At 40.7% G+C, this 23,468-nt stretch overlaps 1 protein-coding gene across 1 annotated transcript; it reads left to right on the forward strand.

Moving 5' to 3' along the window:
* Nucleotides 1-953: 953 nt before the first annotated feature.
* Nucleotides 954-21,675, forward strand: serinc3 (serine incorporator 3). Its single transcript, XM_028576655.1, has 10 exons — nucleotides 954-1,280; nucleotides 6,464-6,625; nucleotides 8,580-8,773; nucleotides 10,410-10,489; nucleotides 10,577-10,714; nucleotides 10,995-11,164; nucleotides 15,052-15,142; nucleotides 15,671-15,872; nucleotides 20,063-20,290; nucleotides 21,136-21,675. Exons 1-10 carry the CDS (start codon nucleotides 1,242-1,244, stop codon nucleotides 21,269-21,271), a joined length of 1,440 nt encoding a protein of 479 aa, XP_028432456.1. The 5' UTR covers nucleotides 954-1,241; the 3' UTR covers nucleotides 21,272-21,675.
* The last annotated feature ends 1,793 nt before the right edge of the window (nucleotides 21,676-23,468 follow it).

Genomic DNA, 23,468 nt, shown 5'->3' on the forward strand with positions numbered 1-23,468 from the left:
TCCTATCATCTAGACTTGACGTCTGTGAGTTGATTCTGAAAACAGTGGCAAGCTCGAAGAACAAAGTGACACAAAGTCAGTTTCAGTTCACCATGTTCTAAAGGTTTAATGAGACACAAGGATATACATATTTTCCAACAATCGCTCCATTCACTTAGATTACGTGAGAGTTAATAGACATGAGGCTCCAGAGGAAAGGAGGATTGGTTCAAGCAAGGTTGGTTCACCCAGATAACTCTTCAGAAAGGAAAACAGGAAAACAATTTATGATACAAATTTAATTAAAACAGATGATAGAGGCTTTGTTCAGAGTGTAGCATATTCACAACGTGTGACAACATAATTGTTGACAAATCTGTTCATTATTATTATTAGTATTATTATTATTATTAATAATAATAATAATAATAGGGTATAATATATATATGTATATATATATATATATATATATATATATATATATATATATATATATATATATATTCCCCATTGTTGCGTCCCCCAGAGCAGCTGCAGCACAGTCATGTAACTTAAGGATGTTTTGCTTATCTTAGTTTTATAGCCTATTGTAAATCTTTAGATTTGGGACAAAACAAAGTTATGTAAATTTGTGATTTATTTTTTTCTATTTCCTGACATTATACAGACATTATAGCTACAGACTAAAGAATTACCGGTAATCAAAAATATAATCCATTTACATTTATTAATAATTAAAATAATGGTAAGTTTACTATTACTATGTACATACACTTTTTAATCTTAATGTTGAATAGCCTATTATGATTAATAATTGAAAATATTTTTTAAATTATAAAGCTTTATATTGATTCATAGTCATACCCATAGATTGTAAAAGGTCAGACCACATGGTGCACTGGTCGGGTTGGTGCGGTGCCATGGACAGTATATAAGGTTGGCGCACGCACCGTTCACAACAGGTCAACGTCGTGACGTAACCCAGCATTAGACGCACTGAGCGGAAAGAAATCATAACTGTAACTTCTGAACCTTCTGACCGTCTCTGCTGTAGCCGATCACACAAGCCAACAGTTCTTCAGGATTCACATTGCACACTGAGCTGTTCTAACAGTCTATGGTTTGTCCTGTCCCCCCGCTGCTGCCTTTCAGTTGATGTAACGTTACCGATCCCGGGTTTGTGTTTATATCTCCAGCCTGGAGGGACAGAGCAGAAGTAACGAGAGGAAGAACACGGATTCACGGACTGAAACTGTGAAGAGATGGGGGCTGTTCTGGGGGCATTATCCTTCGCAAGCTGGGTAAGTTCTGACATTGTCAATATGAATTATGTTATAAATATATAAACCACACGGTTTTACATTAATGGGAAATGTAAGATGGCGTCATGCACAGTAGCCTAATAAGCAACAGGTAGGTGTACAGTAACGTTAGCTTATGCCGCTCTCCTGTAACTTAAGCCAAAACTCCACTCAAATATCGCCACGGTTTACTGATAAAACAGTACGAACAGAAAACCGAACTGTATTCACACACACACACACACACACACACACACACACACACACACACACACACACACACACACACACACACACACACATACATACACACGCACGCACGCGCGCGCGCGTATTTGAACAGAGATAGAATAAAACTTAAACTTAAATTAATTACTTAGCTATGTTTATTGTTTAAGTCTGCAAGTTGCGTTTTTCAATATTTGATCAATGGTTAGCTAGGGTTACCACCGACCACCACTGTGAACGAATATTTATCAGCCGAACCTTTCGTAGTGGTTGGAATTGTATTAAAGAATATAATACATAAATGTTATAAGGATAAGAGACACACTCAGCATGTCATACTCTCGAAATGCAGGCTGTGTGACATCAAGCACACCACATACTTAAAGTGCGTTTATATTTCCATAAAGCCAAACGAAAGTAATACTTGGTGACCGAATCACAGCCGCTGTAACACCTGCTAAAGTTTTTTTTTTTTTAAAGCGTCTATTGTAAAGTTTTCTAACTAACTTCTATGAGGGATAATAGACGAATTTGAAGCCAACAGCAAAGGGTTGAACATAACACACTTGATCATCTGCTTACACGTGATTAACTGGATTAACTCTGCTTTGTTGCCTTGTTGTACAACCACAACAAGCGCCACATTCATAAATATGGTCAACATGTACAGTATGTTTGAAGACTAACAGCATGCGTTTATATAAGTTTAACAACGTCATGATTAATACAACAATGTAAAAAAGAAGGACATAACATCACAAGTCATGCAATAATCAAATATCCCAGGTATTGGATTTATGGCGTATCAAAATCAAGAAAAGAAACAAATCCTCACATTTCTTAAGCTGTGACCAAAACATATTTGGGATTTTTACTTGATAAATAAATGAAAAATACAAATGCCTGTTCTTTTCAGTAGAGGACTGTGAAAGTTCATGCTAAATGAAGACCATGTGGATTGTACTCCCATAAACAAATTTCCCATGCAGATTTATTTTGGTGTAGGTCAGGAGGGAGCGTGCCTGGTTGGTCATGTGCTGCTGTGTGTTATCTGGAACACATGGCCTCGCCTGGGTTTTGGACTAAGCTGACCTTGTCTGGCTGGCAGAAGTATTAACTTGTTGACAGTCTTCCAGTTCTCTCTCACTCAGTGTTTGATGTGAGAGAGAGAGAGAGAGAGAGAGAGAGAGAGAGAGAGAGAGAGAGAGAGAGAGAGAGAGAGAGAGAGAGAGAGATCTAAAGCACTGTAGATACCATTTTTATTGTAAATGAAGGCACAGGCTGTTTGAGCAGGGTCATCGAGCTTATATTGTTTCTGTGTCTTGTATATCTTCATGCCCATGTATGTCTTGTGTAAAGCACTTAAAACTTGTTGTTGTTGTAAGGTGCTACAAATAAACTTGCTTTGCCATGAACACAGCCACTGTAGTTTATTTCAAGAAAATCAAGTCAAGTATTTTAGTCTGCTGCTTAAAATAGTCCCAAACAAATGCACAATTTCCTCCTGTTTAAGTGATGTTTTGGCCAGCTGTTGAAGGAAATTAGATTAGCTTTTTTAATGAAACTTTATGTGTGTTGTTCTAAAACCAATTGGCTTGGTGGTGCTGAGAGCCACAGACAGGGTCAGAAAGTACTGAGCAGTGGACTAACACATTGTTGGTTTTTGGTCTTTTTTTATTGGATTTGTTTACAATTAGAAAAATACTGAAAAATACATGAATGAAGCCTGATCCTTTAAACAGTCTGACCTGTTTCACAAAAATCTACCAAAATTACTTTCTCACTAAATCTGTTGAGAAGTGACAGAATTATGCTTCATTATATTTAGCCTTTACAACATCTTTTGATAGTGGAAATGAGACACATTGAACATTGTGTGATTGGTCCAGTCCACATCTGTCTAGGTTGAATTTAGGTATTTGTGTATTTTTCCCAAAAAGAAGTTTACAAGTGTCACAACCCTCATGTCACCTTATCACGGACGACGAAGTAGACTGCTTCCTGTAGACATTGGAGGCCTTTGCAGGTTGCCAATACTGTGGACAATTATCTTGTTTTGATAACTGAGCCTAAATTATAAGTATGTGAATAAAAGCCAGCATCTCAGTGTCTGTCTCCAGACTCAATTAGACAACACAACCTCTGCCGTAGCTTGAAGATTTTGATGTTATTTTTTAAGCAAATATATCAAATAATTATTTTAAATATTTGCTATTATCTATTGTTCTGTCAATCAGAAACATACCATCAATATTTTCCCTGCCATATTCCCTGGTTTGTTTTACCAACAATCCAAAACCCAAAGCCTTTTAATTTACTATCATAAAAGGCAAAGAAACCAAAGCAAATATTCACATCTGAGAATCTGAAATCTGAATTTTTATTAAATCTTGTTACAGACACACTTTCTGTTGATAGTTGATTAGAATTTTTTTCAACAAAACCCCTTTACCTGTCTATAGTTTGTTAATCATTACCTTCTTTTTTCAAACCTTGAGAAAATAAAACCCGTTGTCGACATCCAACGGGCACGGTTTTGCATCCAAACACTTGATATATTGTAAGTGTTTATATCAAAACATACTTGTATATAATGGTTCTATTTCATTATTATTGTTGTTATTAACTGTCTTAAATTCTTGTTTTGCTGCGATTGCGATCCGCATTAAAATAATTGATTGGATGATGATTGGACACAAAGTAAAATATGGGATCTGAGTTCTTTATGTTTGGTGGAGTTCTTTTAAAATCTTATAGTTTGGTCTTTTTATAGCCTATTTGTACAGAAGCATATTGCATTCAGAGAAAAGGCCCTGTATTTCTGAATTAACAAGACAGAAATTCAGAGAAAAAAAAAACAGCCCATCTTGTGTGAAGCTTTTTTCCGGCTAACCCACTTGAGTGTTTGATGTCTGGAAGCAAACATGTCCCATCTGTTTAGTTTAATCCGGTTTTATTTTGGTTTGGGTTTGAGGCATTGGGAGATAGTAATGTCTTTAAGTACTGTAGATGGCATTGTTATCAGTGTGTTGACTTTGGCAGGCACCTCAGGACTTTGTGGTTGTTCAGGCAGAAAGCCCAAAATAAAAAGCTATACCTTTTTATTACTAGTCTATATCGACGACGTTCCACTTCCGGGATTGCTCCGGTGCCGCAAGAAATTCCGGATGTCCCTCTTTTCAGCCGGCTGTCCGTTACCTTCCGCTTTCTTTATGTTGTCACTCTAAACTCCGGTGGATTTATGAGGACTATGGTTAACTGCTAGCTAGACGATCTGTCCAATCTGAGTTTTCTGTTGCATGGCTAAAACAACTTTTGAACAGTAAACTTGTAAAAACAGGGCTTTTTTTCTTCAAGTGAATGCATTCTGTATCTGTCAATTCACACTTTAATAAAGATTTACAGGCAGGCTGTCAGTATTCAGTAATTGAGTATTTAATGCCAGTATAACAGAAAACTGACAGGAGATCATCTTGTTCATAAATACAGAGAGTGCATGTCCTCCTACCCATCCCCCAGTCTGATCATCATTTCGTTCTGTAGCCATGACTCCTACAGTTGACATGCAGGGGACGTCTTAACTGTTCTTTTCCCAACAAGAAAGTCACCTGTTTGCCCTGTTAATGAAAGATTCTTTTGTTTTCCATGGTCAAGCTCTGCACACTAACCATGTACTGCTGGCAAATTAGTTCAACAGCTGATTTGGAGAAAGACTAAATAGCAGACTCATTCAAGCCTTTAGTTCAGACACAGACCAAAAGTCAGATGATACTGCCTCGCAGATGACTTTCAGATGATGGGTTTAACAGTTTTGTTTCTTTCATGTTCATCTGATTCACCATACTTACAAGCAAAGAAAAGCCACTTGCCTCCACCCCCTGCTAATTAAAAGAACGACATGATATGCTCCTATAACTCTCACCTCTCCTTACATTGTCTCACAGGAAGTGTAAAAAATCCCATATTGGTTTATTGTAAAATAAGGACCCCACCAAAAATGACTTTACAACTAGAAAATGCTACATTTTCTAAAGAATATATATTTGCAGATGAAACATTATTTAATACCAACAGTAGTTGAATTAGCAAGAGCTGATTTCACTTGTGTGTAGGTGAAGAATTGAGCTTGAAGTGTCCATTAAGGTGGATGTCCTGCAAGGAATTATTAGTTGTAACAGTTCAAGTGTATAACGTGGGAGACGATGTCAGTTGAAGCGTCGGCTGAAGTGGGAGTAGTGAAAGAAGTTGGAGTAAATTGGGTATGAGCAGTGGAAGCTGTGGAAGTTAGACAAGCTAAAGACGTTTTTTGTACAAATGTGAAGACCTACCCTAAAAGAGGTTAAAGGGCGGTGGTGTAGTCTACATAATACACACGAATACGCAGTTTACTCACTAAGAAAGCTCCAGGATTTCCATATACCCACTTGAAAATACGCAATGACCTGTAACAACATACTTTCCATAATATTTTTGATATATTTCGAATTGTCATCTGTGATATCCTTCGCATAGGCTAAATAAAGGTATTTCCACTGTAAATTGGTGCATTAAAGTGTATCAGAATGCAGGAAATTAAGTCTTTGACACTCAAAATTTCCCTGGGGGAGGACATCCACTTTGATATGTCCATTCTGGTCCATATATTTATATAGTACATTAGACTACACCAGTGTTAAAGGGTTATTCAAAGTGTAACCATTGAAAGGAATTGAAATGTCAGTTGACGTGTAAGTGGTGATAGTAGTTCAGTTGTTTTTTGAAGAGTAAAAGATGAAAGCAGTTGACGATCATTTAATTACTGTATATCATTACCGTATGTCACCTGTATGGATGCATCCTCATTCTGCACATTTAGTTTTAGGTTTTTGCATAATAGGCAACATGTTACATGTTTTTAGATGTTCCTCATTGAGGTAGATGCTGAAATGCCTCACGTGTATTGTGCCTGTCCCCAGGTGCCGTGCCTGTGCAGCAGTGCAACCTGTCTGATGTGCAGCTGCTGTCCGGGCACCAGGAATTCCACGGTGACCAGGATCATCTACGCCTTCATCTTGCTGATGGGGACCATCGTCGCCTGCATCATGCTTTCGCCGGGTGTGGATCAGCAGCTAAAAAGGGTACGAGTGGACCATGGGAATGAAGTAAATGTATGCATGTAACGGACATTTCTATATACAGTAACACTCTATTTCTGTATCAAGCACAGAATAGGAAGTAATGTGTGTGTTGGGTTTTAACCCCGTATAAGATAGGTGTAAACTGCCTGAGTTAAAGCTGCATGAGTGATAGAGTCGGGATTGGCAACATCTGTCGTCAAGATCTTCATCATGATTGTTGGATGTTATTTTTTGTCTCATTACTTATTGCTGCTCTGCATGTTGACATGCTTCAATAAAATGGCTAGAATCAGTGTTGCTTGGCTGTGTTGTGTTGTTTGCATGGCTACATGTACTGAATGTGGATACTGTTTACTGTGTAAATCTACTAATGTCTTGCTGCTTCCCGTTGCTCTGCATGGCTTCTTGAGAAAGCTTATTTTGTTGCTGTTGTGTCTTTATGGCATCTTGTTGTCTTCTGCCTGTAAATTTGAACCTCTACTAATATATTTCTGCTACCTGTTGCTCTGGTCTCAAAACATCTTGTCAACGGACTACAGTTAAAAATTACGCTGGCTAACCTGGCACATTTACAGAACTGTTGATTAAAGTGCGTTATATATATATATATATATATATATATATATATATATATATATATATATATATATATATAAATAAATAAAATATTGAGGCGTATCAATCGATTTTGAGTTTAAAACCCCTTCTAGGACCAACAAAGTAGGTCTTCAGACTGCCTGGCTTTCGACTGCCACCTCAAGGGCATTCTTTATCGAGCGGACCTCCCTTTGAACTTGAAGATGATCTGGTAATCTGCAAACTGTGATATCAGTTGTGTCTCCAGAGCCTCAAAGGCTTCTTCAAATCTCCGCTTTGCCCCACGGAAGTTAATGCCACAATCATAATAAGGGGAGCAGGAACGCATCCGTATCCAGAAAGTTGAAGAGTTTGATGTACTGCTCCTCTGGCTCTCTCTTGGGAGGGCAGGAGGAAAGGGCAAACTACAATAAAATGCCAGAAAATAGTGAAAAAGATCATCCCAAATTGCAGAGCCCATAGTGACGTCTTCAGATGTCTTGCTTCATCCGAGCAACAGTCCAAAACGCAAAGATGTTCATCATACTATCAAGAAGATTAAGACAAATATTTATTTAAAAACAATTGAAGCTTGAATCGCTGCAGCCATTTTCTGACAGTATTTCCATTAAGCTTTTTTCTGGTCTGTATCATGTTTACTGAAGCCAAAGTTGCTCCGCCTACCATCATGGCATCATATGTTTCACTGTTAGAATTTCAGGTGCATTATCAGGGTTTCCGCGGAGTCTAAAATTTAAAAATCAAAATTTTAGGCCTTTAAAAAGTCTTCAATTCACTCAAGTATTGTGTTCTAGGTCTTAAATAATTCTAAAACAGACCTAAACAGGTCTTAATTTTCTTACGTCCATGCAATGCTACCTTTATTGCTCTTTTTTTTTTATTTACTCCGTGGTGTTGTAGTTCTTTGTTTCCCTAGTTCAAATATAATTTCGCTGTATTACGACTACAAATGAGACGAACATGCAACTTGTATTGCAGCCAATTAGCTTTCGTGTTATTGCCGCGAGTATCTTTGGGATTGTACCACAGACATAAAACGGATTTTCTTCTTCAGCTATGGGGAAGTGCAAGTTTATCCATACTTACTAATTTAGGGCGTAGTTGATGTTGTGATATAGGTCTTAAATTGCATACACGGTGGTCTTAAAAAGGTCTTAAAAAGTCTTTGGTTTGACTTGGTGAAACCTGAAGAAACTCTGATTATAGACTTGAAGTCAGTTAAGAGGTTCACAATGTTGTTGTTTTGAATATTTGTTCAATTAGCCTGCGCTACTCAACATCATATAGAGTGAAGCTCCTGCTCATTTGACCCAGTTTAAAAACAAGTTAAAATGTGACTTCTTGTGATTTGCTGTAGATTCCAGGTTTCTGTGAAGACGGGGCTGGCTCCTCTATCCCTGGTCTGCAAGCTGATGTCAATTGTGAAATGTTTGTGGGCTACAAAGCAGTGTACCGCATCTGCTTTGGCATGAGTATGTGGTTCCTGGGTTTTGCCATTCTTATGATTAACATCAAGAACAGCAGAGACCCCCGTGCTGCCATCCACAATGGGTAAGTACTGCAATAACAACACATGCTCTTTATTCCCAACACATCGCAGTAGGGCTGGGTATCGATCAAACGTTTTCGATACCGGTATCGATACCAATACTGTGACTTCGATACCGGTTCCTTAACAATAGTTTTTTTCAATACCAATTTAACAAAATAAAAATAAATTGCATTACTCATTACGGCACAAATCCTTTTACTGTATTTATTTTTCATTGCCCTACTACATGAGCCCCATCTCTGCGACGTGTAACGTTAGACAACCAATCACAAACATTATTAGATCTTTGTAGAAGCATGCTGCATGCTTATTGGTTCACTGATGCTGCTTTACTCCTTAGGTATTGAAATTGGGTATTGAATGACTAAGCATTTTTTGATACTTGATACTTTAGAGGCCATTCGGTCGGTGACTTAAAAGTATTGATTTCGGTACCTAGCCCCACATCACAGTAGAGGCTTGTCTTTCTAACCTTCATTTACCTGGGGGGAGGGGGGGTTAAGCCTGCTTCTTTTTAAAAACTGCCAACTTCAAAATTCACACCAGAGATGTGGAAGGTGCAGAAACAGAGCAGGCTGACATCAAATGCATTTACAGAGGTGCTGTTGGCTGTTGATCCAGGCTACATCTGCATTACTACATTTTGTAAAAAAAGAACTTTGGCTTTCTCTGACCTGGCGTGTACGCAACACTACATTTGGTCAGAGGTGAAAAAGAGAAATTATACATGTCGATCACCAGGTGGCCTTTGTCCTGTACACACCTTTCTTCCTTTCTGTTTTTCATAACAGATCTACAGCACATTACTCATCTGTTGATTTGATTTTTTTTAATCAATCAGTGTATAAAGTTAAAGGAAAATGTAACATCATAAAACATCACGTTACCTGAGTCCAAACAGATGTAAAGTTTCTCACTTGGTCTGACCAGCAGCAAAAAATAACGGACAGATTGGATAACATGGGCACAGAAATAAAAATAGCTGCACTGTACTGCTATACGCATGCGGTGTGTTGCAGCTGTAACACATTATAGGAGCAGTTTCTCATGTAGAATATTGGTGTGTTGGTTACATGCAGAGCTTACATACAGTGTGAGGTTTTCTCAAACTGCAAAACTTTTTAAATACATTTTTTTCGAATTCAAAGTGAAAATAACAATTTTAAGATCTGTAGAAAACATGTCATCATTCCCTCACCGACATCTTGAACAATTCAACTCTCACAATAAAGGCCAACTGTTGTAACGTTAAACACTTTTATGGATAAATCATTTTAACAAACTGTGTAAGTTGCGTTTAAGTTTTTAACAATTCCGTTTCTGCTTATGGATTATGGTTCTGCTTATTGATTCTGATTCTTTGAGGGGCGGGGTGAAAACAGATCACATGCTTAATTCAATCAGCCAGTTGCCCGAAAAACAACAAGAATCCATGTATGTGTTAATGAACAGTCTAGGACACAGTTACCACATCCTTCCTCTGCTGATCATTGAGCAGATCAAATTGTTTGTTCACATGCTTTGGACATTGTTTCACTTCGAGGCTCACCGGATACATATGCTCTTGATGCAACTCTAAAATTTATGTTTATGTACATTCTACTGAATAATCATCCATTAACAATTTGTTTTCAGATTTTGGTTTTTCAAGTTTGCTGCCTTGGTGGCAGTTACAGTTGGTGCCTTTTACATTCCAGATGGGCCATTTACCTACAGTAAGAACTTATCTCAGATCATAACATCTAATATACACACAATAATATCTGATATAAGTAATGTAATGAACTGTGTGTCTGTTGCAGCTTGGTTTGTCGTGGGCTCTGGCGGAGCTTTCTGTTTCATTCTGATCCAGTTGGTGCTGTTGGTGGACTTTGCCCACTCCTGGAACGAGTCCTGGGTAGACAAGATGGAGACCGGCAACTCCAGGGGCTGGTATGCAGGTCAGTGTCTCAAGCTGTGGCACGATTACACGCTGCATGCAAAAACATCACAACATGCAGAATGGGGTGTTGATGGACTCACACTTCCACAATGCAATACACAATAAAAAACTGCTCACAGCTGGGGGGAAAAACATTTCAAATCTGTGGGAGCAGGAACTGAATACAAATGTATAGATTTCGTATATACTTCTTTATGAATGTGTAAAAAAAGATCATCAGAAATCTGAAATCTAAAGAAATCAGATCACCCTTTTTTTTTTTTTTTTTTTTTTTTTAGCTTTACTGGTGGTCACTATCCTCAACTACATCCTGTCATTTATTGCTGTCGTGCTGTGCTTCCTCTTCTACACCAAGCCTGATGGATGCTCTATCAACAAGTTCTTCATCAGCTTCAACATGTTGTTCTGCATCGTGGCCTCTGTTGTCTCTGTGCTGCATAAAGTACAGGTACTTCAGTTTCAACCATTCAGTCAGGCAAAAATGTGCCTTAAAGCACTTTGAATTTCAAAGTAATACCAACCTGTGAGGGAGTAGCTTTCAGGACCAGCTCCCTCACAGTGGAGAAACACCACACAGTGGATGTGCCATTGTGGCTTTTTTAACATCATTCAACAACATATTCTATCATGAAATGCCCCTGGCCTTGAAAGTAGCTGATGTAGACTCATCAGGTCAGTCACAGTTAGGTTACAGTAGGTGATGTGCTTGTTAACCATTGCTTATGTTAACATTACTTTAGAGCAGACAATCACATTGTTCATGACCAGTGGTGGAATGTAACTAAGTTAAGGCTGCACAATATATTGTTTTTTCATCGTCATCGCAATATCAACTGCTGCAATAAACACATAGCAAAAGACTGTGACATATTGCGAAAGACACTCTGAGATTTTTAGTGTTATTTGAAAGAAAATATCAGTAAAAAATTGCACTTAAAAATGTAACTGTCATTTTTTTTTTATGCCTTTTACATTTAATTCAATTCAATTGGTTTAATAAAAGAATGATGGAAATTATTTCCTTTCATTTGTTTAAAACTCAACATGAAATTGTTTGTATTTTAGCAGAATACTGAAAGCGCAGAAAAGCATAACAGAGTGCACTTTAATATCTGTTTATTTATCGCAAGTAATATAACGTTATCGCAATTTCAACGTTATCGCATATTTTCCTCATATCATGCAGCCCTAAACTACAGTAAGTACATTTACTCAAGTACTGTACTTAAGTACAAATGTTGAGGTACTTGTACTTTACTTGAGTCTTTTATTTTAATGCCACTTTCTACTTCTACTCCACTTCTACTCTGACAGCTTTAGTTACTAGTTACTTTTCAAATTAAGATTTTTGCACACAAAACACATGTAGTTTATAAAATCTGATGTTTTATTATCAATGAAACTAGCCAACAATCAGCCTACTGCTGAAATGATTAGACCATTTAACATAAAACTGTTCCATTACACTTAAAATGGGAAGGTTTTACTGAATTGATTACTTTTACTTTTAATACTTTACATTTTCCTGATGATACTTACATACTTTTACTTAAGTAACTTTTTTCAATGAGGGACTTACTTGTAACAGAGTATTTTCACAGTGTGGTATTAGTACTTTTACATAGGTAAAGGATCTGAATACTTCTTCCACTGCTGTTCATGACTTTCTTACACCTTTGCTCTTGTGCTTTTCGAGAATAAAAAGACTACAAACTTCAGCGTTGCTCTCATACGCTGTTTGTGTGAGGGACTATTATATAAGGGAAATAAAAATAGTTAAGACTATAGATGGCCCGATACCATTTTTTGCTTCCCGATACCGATTCTGATACCTGAACTCGTGTATCGGCCGATACCGAGTACCGATCCGATACCAGTGTGTCATATATTTTATTATGTTTTAACAACTGTATACTACTATCCCTGTATGGATGTGATATGATTTCTATCTTTGCTGTCGGTCTGGCTCAGGTTAAACTCTTTGTGAAACATGAACAAACACAAACAATGAATGCCGTAGAACTTTCTTATATTATCCAGTTTGACAGTCAGTTATAACGGAAAAAGAACATAAATAACGTGGGTAACGTAGACTTTCTTTAGGGCTTTAGTACGTGGTATTGGATCGGTGCATAAACTCCAGTACTTCCCGATACCGATAGCAGCGTTTTAGGCAGTATCGGAGCCGATACTGAGAGATGTTCCGATACCAATACTGGTATCGGTATCGGAACATCTCTAGTTAAGACTACTGAGCAAAACGGTGTAATTAATTCATTTGACGCATATAAACGGAGGAAGAGTAGAGTGATCTTGGCTCTATATAACGCTTTATTGATGAGTAGAGGGAACTCAACAACGTACATAAAAGAAAAGTGGGAGAGAGAACTGGGATAGAGAACCACTAGTTCAAGGGTATGGAGGGAGTTTGGGTGGAAGAATATTGCTAGATATTTCATAACCCCATAGACGAAAGGAAGGTTTGCCCCGGTAAAGACTAAGTGTTGGAGGCAATGTGGACAGATAGTTGTGGTCCACACCCATATATTTAGGAAGTGCCCAAAGATGAAAGGTTATTGGAAAGAAGTATGAGGAGTATTGAAGGAGATATTTGTAACCAAAGCATGGTACAAAGCAGAGCCACCTACAATGGAACAATGCTAAGTGTAGTAGAAGAAATATATGACATGGAGAGATTTACCCACATATTGAGGCTCCAGGAGGGGAAATTTGAGATAAGGTTAGAAAAATGGGTTGAAGAAAGCTGAACGATACCATATATTAGGAGATTTATAATCCGATCACAATGTTGCATCACAAATATAGGAGGAAGCTCACGCGTCACTTTGTTGATTTAATTTTTATTACCAAGTTGTTTACTTTAGTATTGTAACGGACTGTGTTAATTCTTCAGATTAATGTTAAATGTTAAGAGTATCACTGTTCAGATACAGATTAGAGATGTTGAGTTAAACACTAAGATTTCAGTGAAGTAAACGTGAGTTTAGATGCTGTGAACCTTCTATGTCATTTTCCTATGAGAGTGAGCCGCGGGAGATCGTACACCAGTAGTTGGCTGAGAGCTAAGGGGGGTGTGGCTGTTGTTCTGTCCTGCAGGAAGAGAAGGGGGTGAAAGAGGGGAGCTAGTAGGTGGCTAGGAAGGTCAGGTAACGTTAGTTGGTTTAACTGTTCTTTGTTTTTGGCGTTGGCTACGGCCCACAGTAGCCTGTATTCAGGTCAATAATAAACCAACAGTAAATTGTCTATATGTCTCACCGGCTGCTTATTGAGGGACGCTACAGTATATTATTGTTTGTTAATATTGTTAATTGTTTCATTTAATTATTAAAATATACCCATATATGCATGGCATTATTGTTTTGCAACATGCTGGCTGTGTAAAAAGCTTTTTTTAAGGGTCTTCATTTCAATTGCAATATGCATGTGTGCATCTTGAATGTGCACAAAATTTTAGTTACAAAAAAAAGAAAAGAAACATGACCTCACGTCACAGGGCGGCTATAGCTCAGGTCGTCTACCAATCAGCAGGTTGGTGGTTCAATCCCTGCTCCTGCAGTCTATATGTCCATGTAGTAAGTGTCCATGGGCAAGAATGAACGTGTGTGAATGATTATCTGTTGAGCAGGTGGCACCTTGTATGGCTGCCTCGGCCACCAGTGTATGAATGGTAAATGGTGCTTGTACTGTGTAAAAAATCTGATTGAGTAGTTGCTAAGTGCAGTGAAATTTCATTGAACAGAAATAAAATGTGACCGTAGTTTAAGGCCACGTGCATAATGACTTGAGCTCTGTGTGAAAAAAAACACGCACCCATCACATTTATTTGAATTGAGCACAGTGGTGGCGCCATCACAGGGTCATCAACTTTTGCTGCAATGCAATGAGACATCATCCAGCAAGGCATTGCAGTGGCCAATCACATACGTTATTGTCATCGCCTGACAAACGTCCCAACGAAATATATAAAATAGTTTACCCCATGACAATCCTGTCTGTGTTTTGGCGTCTGATATGCATTTAAATGCTTGCGTACTGTTCATTGTCTCACAGATATCTGAAACAACATGGCCACACCAACGCAGCCCCCTGTTCTGGTTGAACGCAGGGCTGTCAGATCAAGGATCAAGGGTGTCGGTTGTTGTACTGATTGTAAAGTCCTTTGAGGCAAATTTGTGACTTGACATATGACACCACAATTCCTTGGAATCAGCATCACAGAGAACCTGATCAGTGAATGGAGTTTGCTCACTATTCATGGAGTATTTTGGGTTTTAAATTTAGATTTCTGATTATTTTATCTGTGTGTTTCTCCAGGAGTCTCAGACACGTTCAGGTCTTCTTCAGTCCTCCGTCATCACCCTGTACACCATGTACCTGACCTGGTCTGCCATGAGCAATGAGCCTGGTGAGAATGTTTGCTGGTTGCCAGAAATAATTCTGTAATCAATGATGCACTTATGAATTAACACAAATAACAGCCATTCAGCTCCAAACAAGAAACAGGACAATGTCTTTGTCATTGTTGTTATTAAGCATTGTTGCAGTCATTTTAAAGAAATGACATCCTTTTTTTGTCATGTGATTAGGCGACATTTGCTTTTCTTAGTTACGCTTTTGGTTGTTCTGTTCAAAATGCATGCTGTGTGTTGTACTGCTGTAGTTAATTGATTCCTCCACAGAATGTGTACAAATATCCAAGAACAAAGCATTACTATTGATCTGAAACGGTTTAAGTATCATTATCAAGCTACTTTCATGTGCTTCCATGTCTTTTTTTCCCAAGAACGTAGCTTATTTAAGGCAATTGAAAGCAGGAACATGTCTGCAAATGAGGTCTCGTATTTTTTATCAGAATCAGTCTCTGTCACCATTTCTACTTACACACTGAGCTGTAAATTCAAACATTGTGCTTGTTTTTTTCTCGTCCCCTCAGACAAAGAATGTAACCCGAGCCTACTGAGTATCTTTCAGCAGATCGCAGCCCCCACACTGGCCCCGCTGGAGGTGGAGAACCAGACAGCTGTGGTGATCATCGGCCCAGAGGAACCTGCCTTGACAGACCCGTACCTGCAGTGGTGGGACGCCCAGAGCATCGTGGGGCTCGCTATATTTGTTCTGTGCATCCTCTACTCAAGGTAATATCACTGGCTAAGATAGGAAACAGTGTGACCAGTACTTCATTCGCAAACTTCCTACAAGGTCTAGAAATGTTCACATGAAAATAATGTGGCTGCGTTGGTTCTGGTTGTCATTGTGCAATGCACAGGCAGTGATAGGCAGAATCACAAAATGTTGAAACTGATTATTGATTGGCTCCCTATATCTAACAGGCTTTGTTGTTACTCAGATAGTCAGTGTGACTCAGACTCAAACTTGTTTCAACTGACATGATTTCATTAGATGGATGTCTATGGGAAACTGTGGCAAAAGGTTTTTGCCACAGCTTAGCAGTGTCTCTGGAAGCCTGATTACATCACACGCAAACCCTCTTCTTTGTCATAAACAAATGCATGAAATTAAAAACAATTCAAATGATGTGACAAACACTCATACATTATTTATTAACATGGTCAAATCAGTGCATTTCTAATCTTCAAGTTTAGTCAAAGTTTAGTTTCATCTCAAAGTCTATTTAGTCTTTATCTGCAGCTGCTGTTTTCAAGGCCAAGAATCATTTTGGAAACTGTTGAAAAAGTTTCTCTCATTTGGCAATGGCTTGAATGTAACAGACGTTTATTAATATAAATACTATAATATATGAAGAAGAATGGTTCAAAAACCCCAATGAAAAAGCTAAGCAGAGATGGAGTGACCCTGCCCGGAGGAAGCCCGGGGCCCCCGTCTGGAGCCAGGCCCAGACGGTGGGCTCGCCGGCGAAGCGCCTGGTGGCGGGTTTGCCACGGAGCCCGGCCGGGCACAGCCCGAACAAGCTACGTGGCAACTCCCTCTCCATCCCATGGGCCCACCACCTGTGGGAGGAACCGTTGGGGTCGGGTGCGATGCCACATGGGTGGCAGTGAAGGTCAGGGGCCTCGACGGACCAGACCCGGGCAGCAGACGCTGGCTCTGGGGACGGGAACGCCACCTCTCTGGGGGGAAGGAGCCGGAACTGGTGCGGGAGGTGGAGCGCCACCGGTTAGATCTGGTGGGGCTTACCCTCACGCACAGTCTTGGTTCTGGAACCATACTCCTGGATAGGGGTTGGACTCTTTTCTTCTCCGGAGTTGCCCAGGGTGTGAGGCGCCGGGCGGGGTGGGGATACTCACAAGCCCCGGCTGAGCGCCGCTGTGTTGGAGTTTACCCGGTGGACGAGAGGGTCGCCTCCCACGCCTGCGGGTTGTGGGGGAAAACTCTGACTATTGTTTGTGCATATGCACCAAACAGGAGTTCGGAGTATTCGGCCTTCTTGAGACCTTGACTGGAGTCCTGCATGGGGCTCCAGTGGGGACTCCATTGTTCTGCTGGGGACTTCAACGCACACGTGGGCAATGATGGAGACACCTGAGAGGCGTGATTGGGAGGAACGGCCTCCCTGATCTAAACCAGAGTGGTTGTTTGTTGTTGGACTTCTGTGCTAGTCATGGATTGTCTATAACGAACACCATGTTCGAACATAGGGATGCTCATAAGTGTACCTGGTACCAGAGCACCTTAGGTCAAGGTCAATGATCGATTTCATAATCGTTTCATCTGATCTGAGGCCGTATGTTTTGGACACTCGGGTGAAGAGAGGGGCAGAGCTGTCAACCGATCACCATCTGGTGGTGAGTTGGGTCAGAGGGTGGGGAAGACTCTGGACAGACCTGGTAAGCCCAAACGTGTAGTGCGGGTAAATTGGGAACGTCTGGAGGAGGCCCCTGTCCAACAGACTTTCAACTCACACCTCCGGCGGAGCTTTTCGTGCATCCCTGTGGAGGCTGGGGGCATTGAACCCGAGTGGACAATGTTCAAAGTTTCCATTGCTGAAGCTGCAGCGAGGAGCTGTGGTCTTAGGGTCTTAGGTGCCTCAAGGGGCGGTAACCCACGAACACCGTGGTGGACAACGGTGGTCAGGGGAAGCCGTCCGACTGAAGAAGGAGTCTTTCCGGGATATGTTATCCCGGAGGACTCGGAGGCAGTTGCAGGGTACCGGAAGGGCCCGAAGGGCTGCAGCCTCTGCCGTGAAAGAGGCAAAGCAGCGGGTGTGGGAGAAGTTTGGAGAAGACATGGAGAGGGACTTTCGGTCGGCACCAAAGTGCTTCTGGAAAACTGTTCGCCACCTCAGGAGGGGAAGCGGGGAGCCATCCAAGCTGTGTACAGTAAGGATGGGACACTGTTGACCTCAACTGAGGAGGTAATAGGGCGGTGGAAGGAGCACTTTGAGGAACTCCTGAATCCGACTAATACGCCCTCTATGTTAGAGGCAGAGCTGGAGGATAATGGGGATTGTCGCCGATTTCCCAGGCGGAAGTCACTGATGTAGTCAAACAACTACACAGTGGCAAAGCCCGGGATTGATGAGATCCGTCCAGAAATGCTCAAGGCTCTGGGTGTGGAGGGGCTGTCCTGGTTGACACGCCTTTTCAACATTGCGTGGAAGTCTGGGACGGTGCCAAAGGAGTGGCAGACTGGGGTGGTGGTTCCCCTTTTAAAAAGGGGGACCAGAGGGTGTGTGCCAATTATAGGGGTATCACACTTCTCAGCCTCCCTGGTAAAGTCTACTCCAAGGTGTTGGAAAGGAGGGTTCGCCAATAGTCGAACCTCGGGTTGAGGAGGAACAATGCGGATTCCGCCCTGGTCGTGGAACAACGGACCAGCTCTTCACTCGCAAGGATCCTGGAGGGAGCCTGGGAGTATGCCCAACCGGTCTACATGTGTTTTGTGGATTTGGAGAAGGCGTATGACCGGGTCCCCGGGAGATACTGTGGGAGGTGCTGCGGGAGTATGGGGTGAGGGGGTCTCTTCTCAGGGCCATCCAATCTCTGTACAACCAAAGCGAGAGCTGTGTCCGGGTTCTCGGTAGTAAGTCGGACTCGTTTCAGGTGAGGGTTGGCCTCCGCCAGGGCTGCGCTTTGTCACCAATCCTGTTTGTAGTATTTATGGACAGGATATCGAGGCGTAGTCGGGTGGGGAGGGGTTGCAGTTTGGTGGGCTGGGGATCTCATCGCTGCTCTTTGCAGATGATGTGGTCCTGATGGCATCATCGGCCTGCGACCTTCAGCACTCACTGGATCGGGTTCGCAACCGAGTGTGAAGCGGTTGGGATGAGGATCAGCACCTCTAAATCTGAGGCCATGGTTCTCAGCAGGAAACCGATGGAATGCCTTCTCCAGGTAGGGAATGAGTCCTTACCCCAAGTGAAGGAGTTCAAGTACCTTGGGGTTGTGTTCGCGAGTGAGGGGACAATGGAGCGGGAGATTGGTCGGAGAATCGGGCGCAGCGGGTGCAGTATTGCATTCAATCTATCGCACCGTAGATTTAAAAGAGAGCTTAGCCAGAAGGCAAAGCTCTCGATCTACCGGTCAGTTTTCGTTCCTACCCTCACCTATGGTCATGAAGGCTGGGTCATGACCGAAAGAACGAGATCCAGGGTACAAGCGGCTGAAATGGGTTTCCTCAGGAGGGTGGCTGGCGTCTCCCTTAGAGATAGGGTGAGAAGCTCACTCATCCGTGAGGAGCTCGGAGAGAGCCGCTGCTCCTTTGCGCCGAAAGGAGCCAGTTGAGGTGGTTCGGGCATCTGGTAAGGATGCCCCTGGGCGCCTCCCTAGGGAGGTGTTCCAGGCACGCCCAGCTGGGAGGAGGCCTCGGGAAGACCCAGGACTAGGTGGAGGGATTATATCTCCAACCTGGCCTGGGAACGCCTCGGGATCCCCCAGTCGGAGCTGGTTAATGTTGCTCGGGAAAGGGAAGTTTGGGGTCCCCTGCTGGAGCTGCTCCCCCCGCGACCCGACACCGGATAAGCGGACGAAGATGGATGGATGGATGGACTATAATATATAAAGCACTGAAGCTTTAACTTTTAAGTCAACAAAGTGAACAGGAGTGTAAGTGCTCAGAAAAAAACATGTTTAAATTGAAATATGTTCCATGTCAAAGCCCATTTGAGGAAGATCATGTGATATCAAAAGTTGCAGAATGACTACGAGACGCACCGCGAGATGAAATTATTTTATCAGCCACACAAATTCAGGTTATTAGAAAGATTCTGGGAACTAAATACCTATCAGTATGAGTAATGTAGGTGCCTTTTCATGTGATGTTGTGGCTTGCACTTCAGGGCCATTGTAAAACAGATTGTATTTCTAAATGGAGATACAGTATCCATTTATCAGTGTTGTGCCCTCAGTATTCGTTCGTCCAGCACCAGCCAGGTGAACAAGCTGACCATGGCTTCCAAAGACTCAGCCATCCTGGCGGAGGGCGGCAGCAGCCTGGACCTGTCAGAAGAGTCCACAGGACCCAGGCGGGTGGAGGACAATGAGCGGGACATGGTCCAATACAGCTACTCCTTCTTCCACTTCATGCTCTTCCTGGCCTCACTCTACATAATGATGACCCTCACCAACTGGTACAGGTCAGGCTTCGTGATATGCCGTGTAATATGCAGGATAATGTAGAGAATGCTGGTTATTATTGAGAATTGAACCATGTATCACCCTGTTGGAGTTTTAGTTTGCAATAATGATGACAGATAATCTGTGAAAAAAAGCATGTTTCTCTGCCTCCTGCTGGTGCTCCTAATGGCATTTGCAAAGATTAAGATTAACAACCAATCAGAGCTGAGGAGTCTCTTTTTATTTATTTTATTAGTTTATTTGTCAGGGACAATGTACAAAATACATTAATCTTACGAAAAGATGTTTTGTACCAGAGATAGCTAATGCTAATTTCCATCTGCAGTCCCTGCAGATTTCCATAACACAGTGTCTATGACTGCTCGTGAACTGAGGTCAAACTAGGCACCGCTGACCAAATATGAGGCAAGATTCTGTTACTGTATTGCATATTTCTTGCCTCAAATGTTTTCAGAAACACATTTTAATGTTTAGCTGTAAAGTTGAAAGTTTGTGGCAAAGTCAAGCCAAAACTAGTTTCACATTACCAGACCTTCCTTCACAGCACTGCGGAGGCAGGTCTGGCTAGTCCACACAGCATTCTGGGATGGGAGAAAAATTGGCTCTGGTTTATTGGCATTTCTTTAAACCAATAACAATCGTCTTGTGCGACACTAAGCGCCAGAGAGAGCCACGGTGTCGCTGCAAAATAGCCTCGGAAGGAACTTGTTTTGGTGGAACGTGTTCGTTCAAAAGTTGTTTTAGTCGTGCAACAGTTAACCATAGTCCTCATAAATCCACCAAAGTTTAGAATGCCAACACAAAGAATGTTGAAAGACCTTTTGTTGTGTTCTCTTCTTAACAGCCCTGATGCAGACTACACCATAACCAGCAAGTGGCCAGCAGTGTGGGTGAAGATCAGCTCCAGCTGGGTGTGTTTGGCCCTGTACACCTGGACCCTGGTGGCCCCCATGATCCTCACCAACCGGGACTTCAGCTGATCAGCAACTCCGTCTCTTGCTCCACTCGGTCCTCTACAAACCTCTTTTTTACAGAAACTCTGACCATATTGCCTACGTCTTACTTTCACAATTTATACTTTTAAATGGAGCGTAGTTTTGTTATTTAATAAAGTTAACAATTGGTCGGATTCAGAGGTGCCATAACAGCTGCTTCAGGTATTAACTGCAGTGATTTCATAGATGCGAGGACAATTACACATGTTCCACTGAAGCACAAGAACACACTTGAAGAAAAACAATCCATTTGTTTGTGCAAATTTATGTCCACAATAGGGCTGTAAATAGGGCAGGGAAATATGCGATAATGCTGTTGAAATCACGATAATGATACAGATATTAAAGTGCACTCCGTTATGCTTTTCTGCTGCTTTCAGTATTCTGCTAAAAGGAAATCATTTCCATCATTCTTTTATTAAACAAATTGAACATTGAATTAAATGTAAAATGCATCACAAAAAATCTCTGAGTGTCTATCACGATATGTCGCCTTTTGCGATGAGTTTATTGCGGCAGTTGATATTGCAATGACGATAAAAAAAACGATATATTGTGCAGCCCTAGTCCACAATAAAACCAGCGTCACATTTTGATATTACGTGCTCTTAATCTAAAATCATTTCTGCTGTAAGAACAACAAATAGTCAGATTTAATCAAAAACCAACATTGTTTACACTGCTCAAAAATATGAATGTATTACAGTATTAATAATGAGGGCTGGTTTGTGAACTGCACAAACAGTTTGCTGCTATGCCGTCCAATGCCTTATATGTCTGTCAAATGTTTCTGATATGTGAATATATTGAATATACTGTATTAAGAGTAATATGAAGTACATGAGTGTAGGAAACTATGATTGGTAAACATTCCTGCAATATGACTCAAAGTCAAGTTTCTGCCAAATATGTATGGTCCAAGATATTCAATGTGAAGGTGTCTTTGAGATGTGATCATTTCAGGTTAATATAAATCCACACAATGGCACTAAACACGCAGATACAATCAAAAGATTAGTTTAAAGCTGCCGTGGGTTATGGTTTTATTATTTTCTGTGCATCATTGTATGACTCCAAATACAAATTATTACAGAAGGGCTTTAAAGATTCTTATGATTTTACTTGTAAAGAATGTCATATTTTTTGAATCCAAAAAATAAGTTGTGTTTTGTAAGACATGTCAGGGAATGGAAATTGACTAGTTAAATATGTTTAAGAATTAAACCTGATACATATGACACAAAATGACCAAATGCCTTGTAAGCCAAAGTGATGGACTGTAGTTAGTATGTGATATGTGATATGTGATATGTGTGAGTTCTCAGTGCTTCTGCAATTTCTCTTCACACTGATTTATGTTCGCTTTGGCTCAATGTTCACAACAGAGATACAATGTGCAAAACTCTTAACATGAATAAATGAGCTGGTCCGTCTTGCATCGTGTTTATCAGGGTATCATTGTTCAGGTTCAGTTTACTTCATTTGTACCCGTGGGTAGATTTGGTTTGCAGTACACAAGGCATCGATCTTGGCACACATCTGAACACAGACAATAGACAGACATGATAAAAGTACTTAATACTTGGACATATGTAGTTTTTTCTAGTTTTAGTGGTTATTGGAGAATAACCACTAAAACACTTAATAGAAGAAACTACATATGTCCAACAATGAAATGTAATCATTGTGTTTAGATCATGTTTAGATATGAGTATGTTACTTTTCTAACTCATTGTAACGTGATATATGACTTACAGAATGCACCCAAAGCACTTAAAAAATATGCAACCCAACTGGATACTACTGACTTACTATGTACTAGATTGTACTACTACATTTACCTGACAGAATGTTTGTGGTTACTTTGCAGATTCAGATTTTAATCACAAAATATCACAATTAAAATAGTATGCATTATTCATTAAACTATCCAGCATTATATCAACATTATACTTACAGATATGAAGTAAATGTAAGTACATTGTGCTGATAATGCCTCTCTTTTCACGTACTGTGCTGTATTAATTAAGCAGTCGTAGGCCTGCATTCAATCCTCACACACATGCTCACTCATTCTATAGCTGAATCTCACTTCTCTTATTTGATAGCTCCTTAGTTGGAACTCAACTTATTCCTGCCCCGAGGAGCAAGGATGGAGGAGGGATCTCTGAGGAGCTATGAG

The sequence above is a fragment of the Perca flavescens genome, chromosome 4 (assembly GCF_004354835.1).
Source record: "Perca flavescens isolate YP-PL-M2 chromosome 4, PFLA_1.0, whole genome shotgun sequence".
NCBI lineage: Eukaryota > Metazoa > Chordata > Actinopteri > Perciformes > Percidae > Perca > Perca flavescens.

What these genes read in the sequence shown, in the direction of transcription:
- serinc3 (XM_028576655.1), top strand. Translation starts at nt 1,242, where the DNA reads ATGGGGGCTGTTCTGGGGGCATTATCCTTCGCAAGCTGG. An exon ending in CATTATCCTTCGCAAGCTGG is followed by an intron (nt 1,281 to 6,463) that starts GTAAGTTCTGAC and finishes GCCTGTCCCCAG; the next exon opens with GTGCCGTGCCTGTGCAGCAG. An exon ending in AGATGGGCCATTTACCTACA is followed by an intron (nt 10,490 to 10,576) that starts GTAAGAACTTAT and finishes TGTCTGTTGCAG; the next exon opens with CTTGGTTTGTCGTGGGCTCT.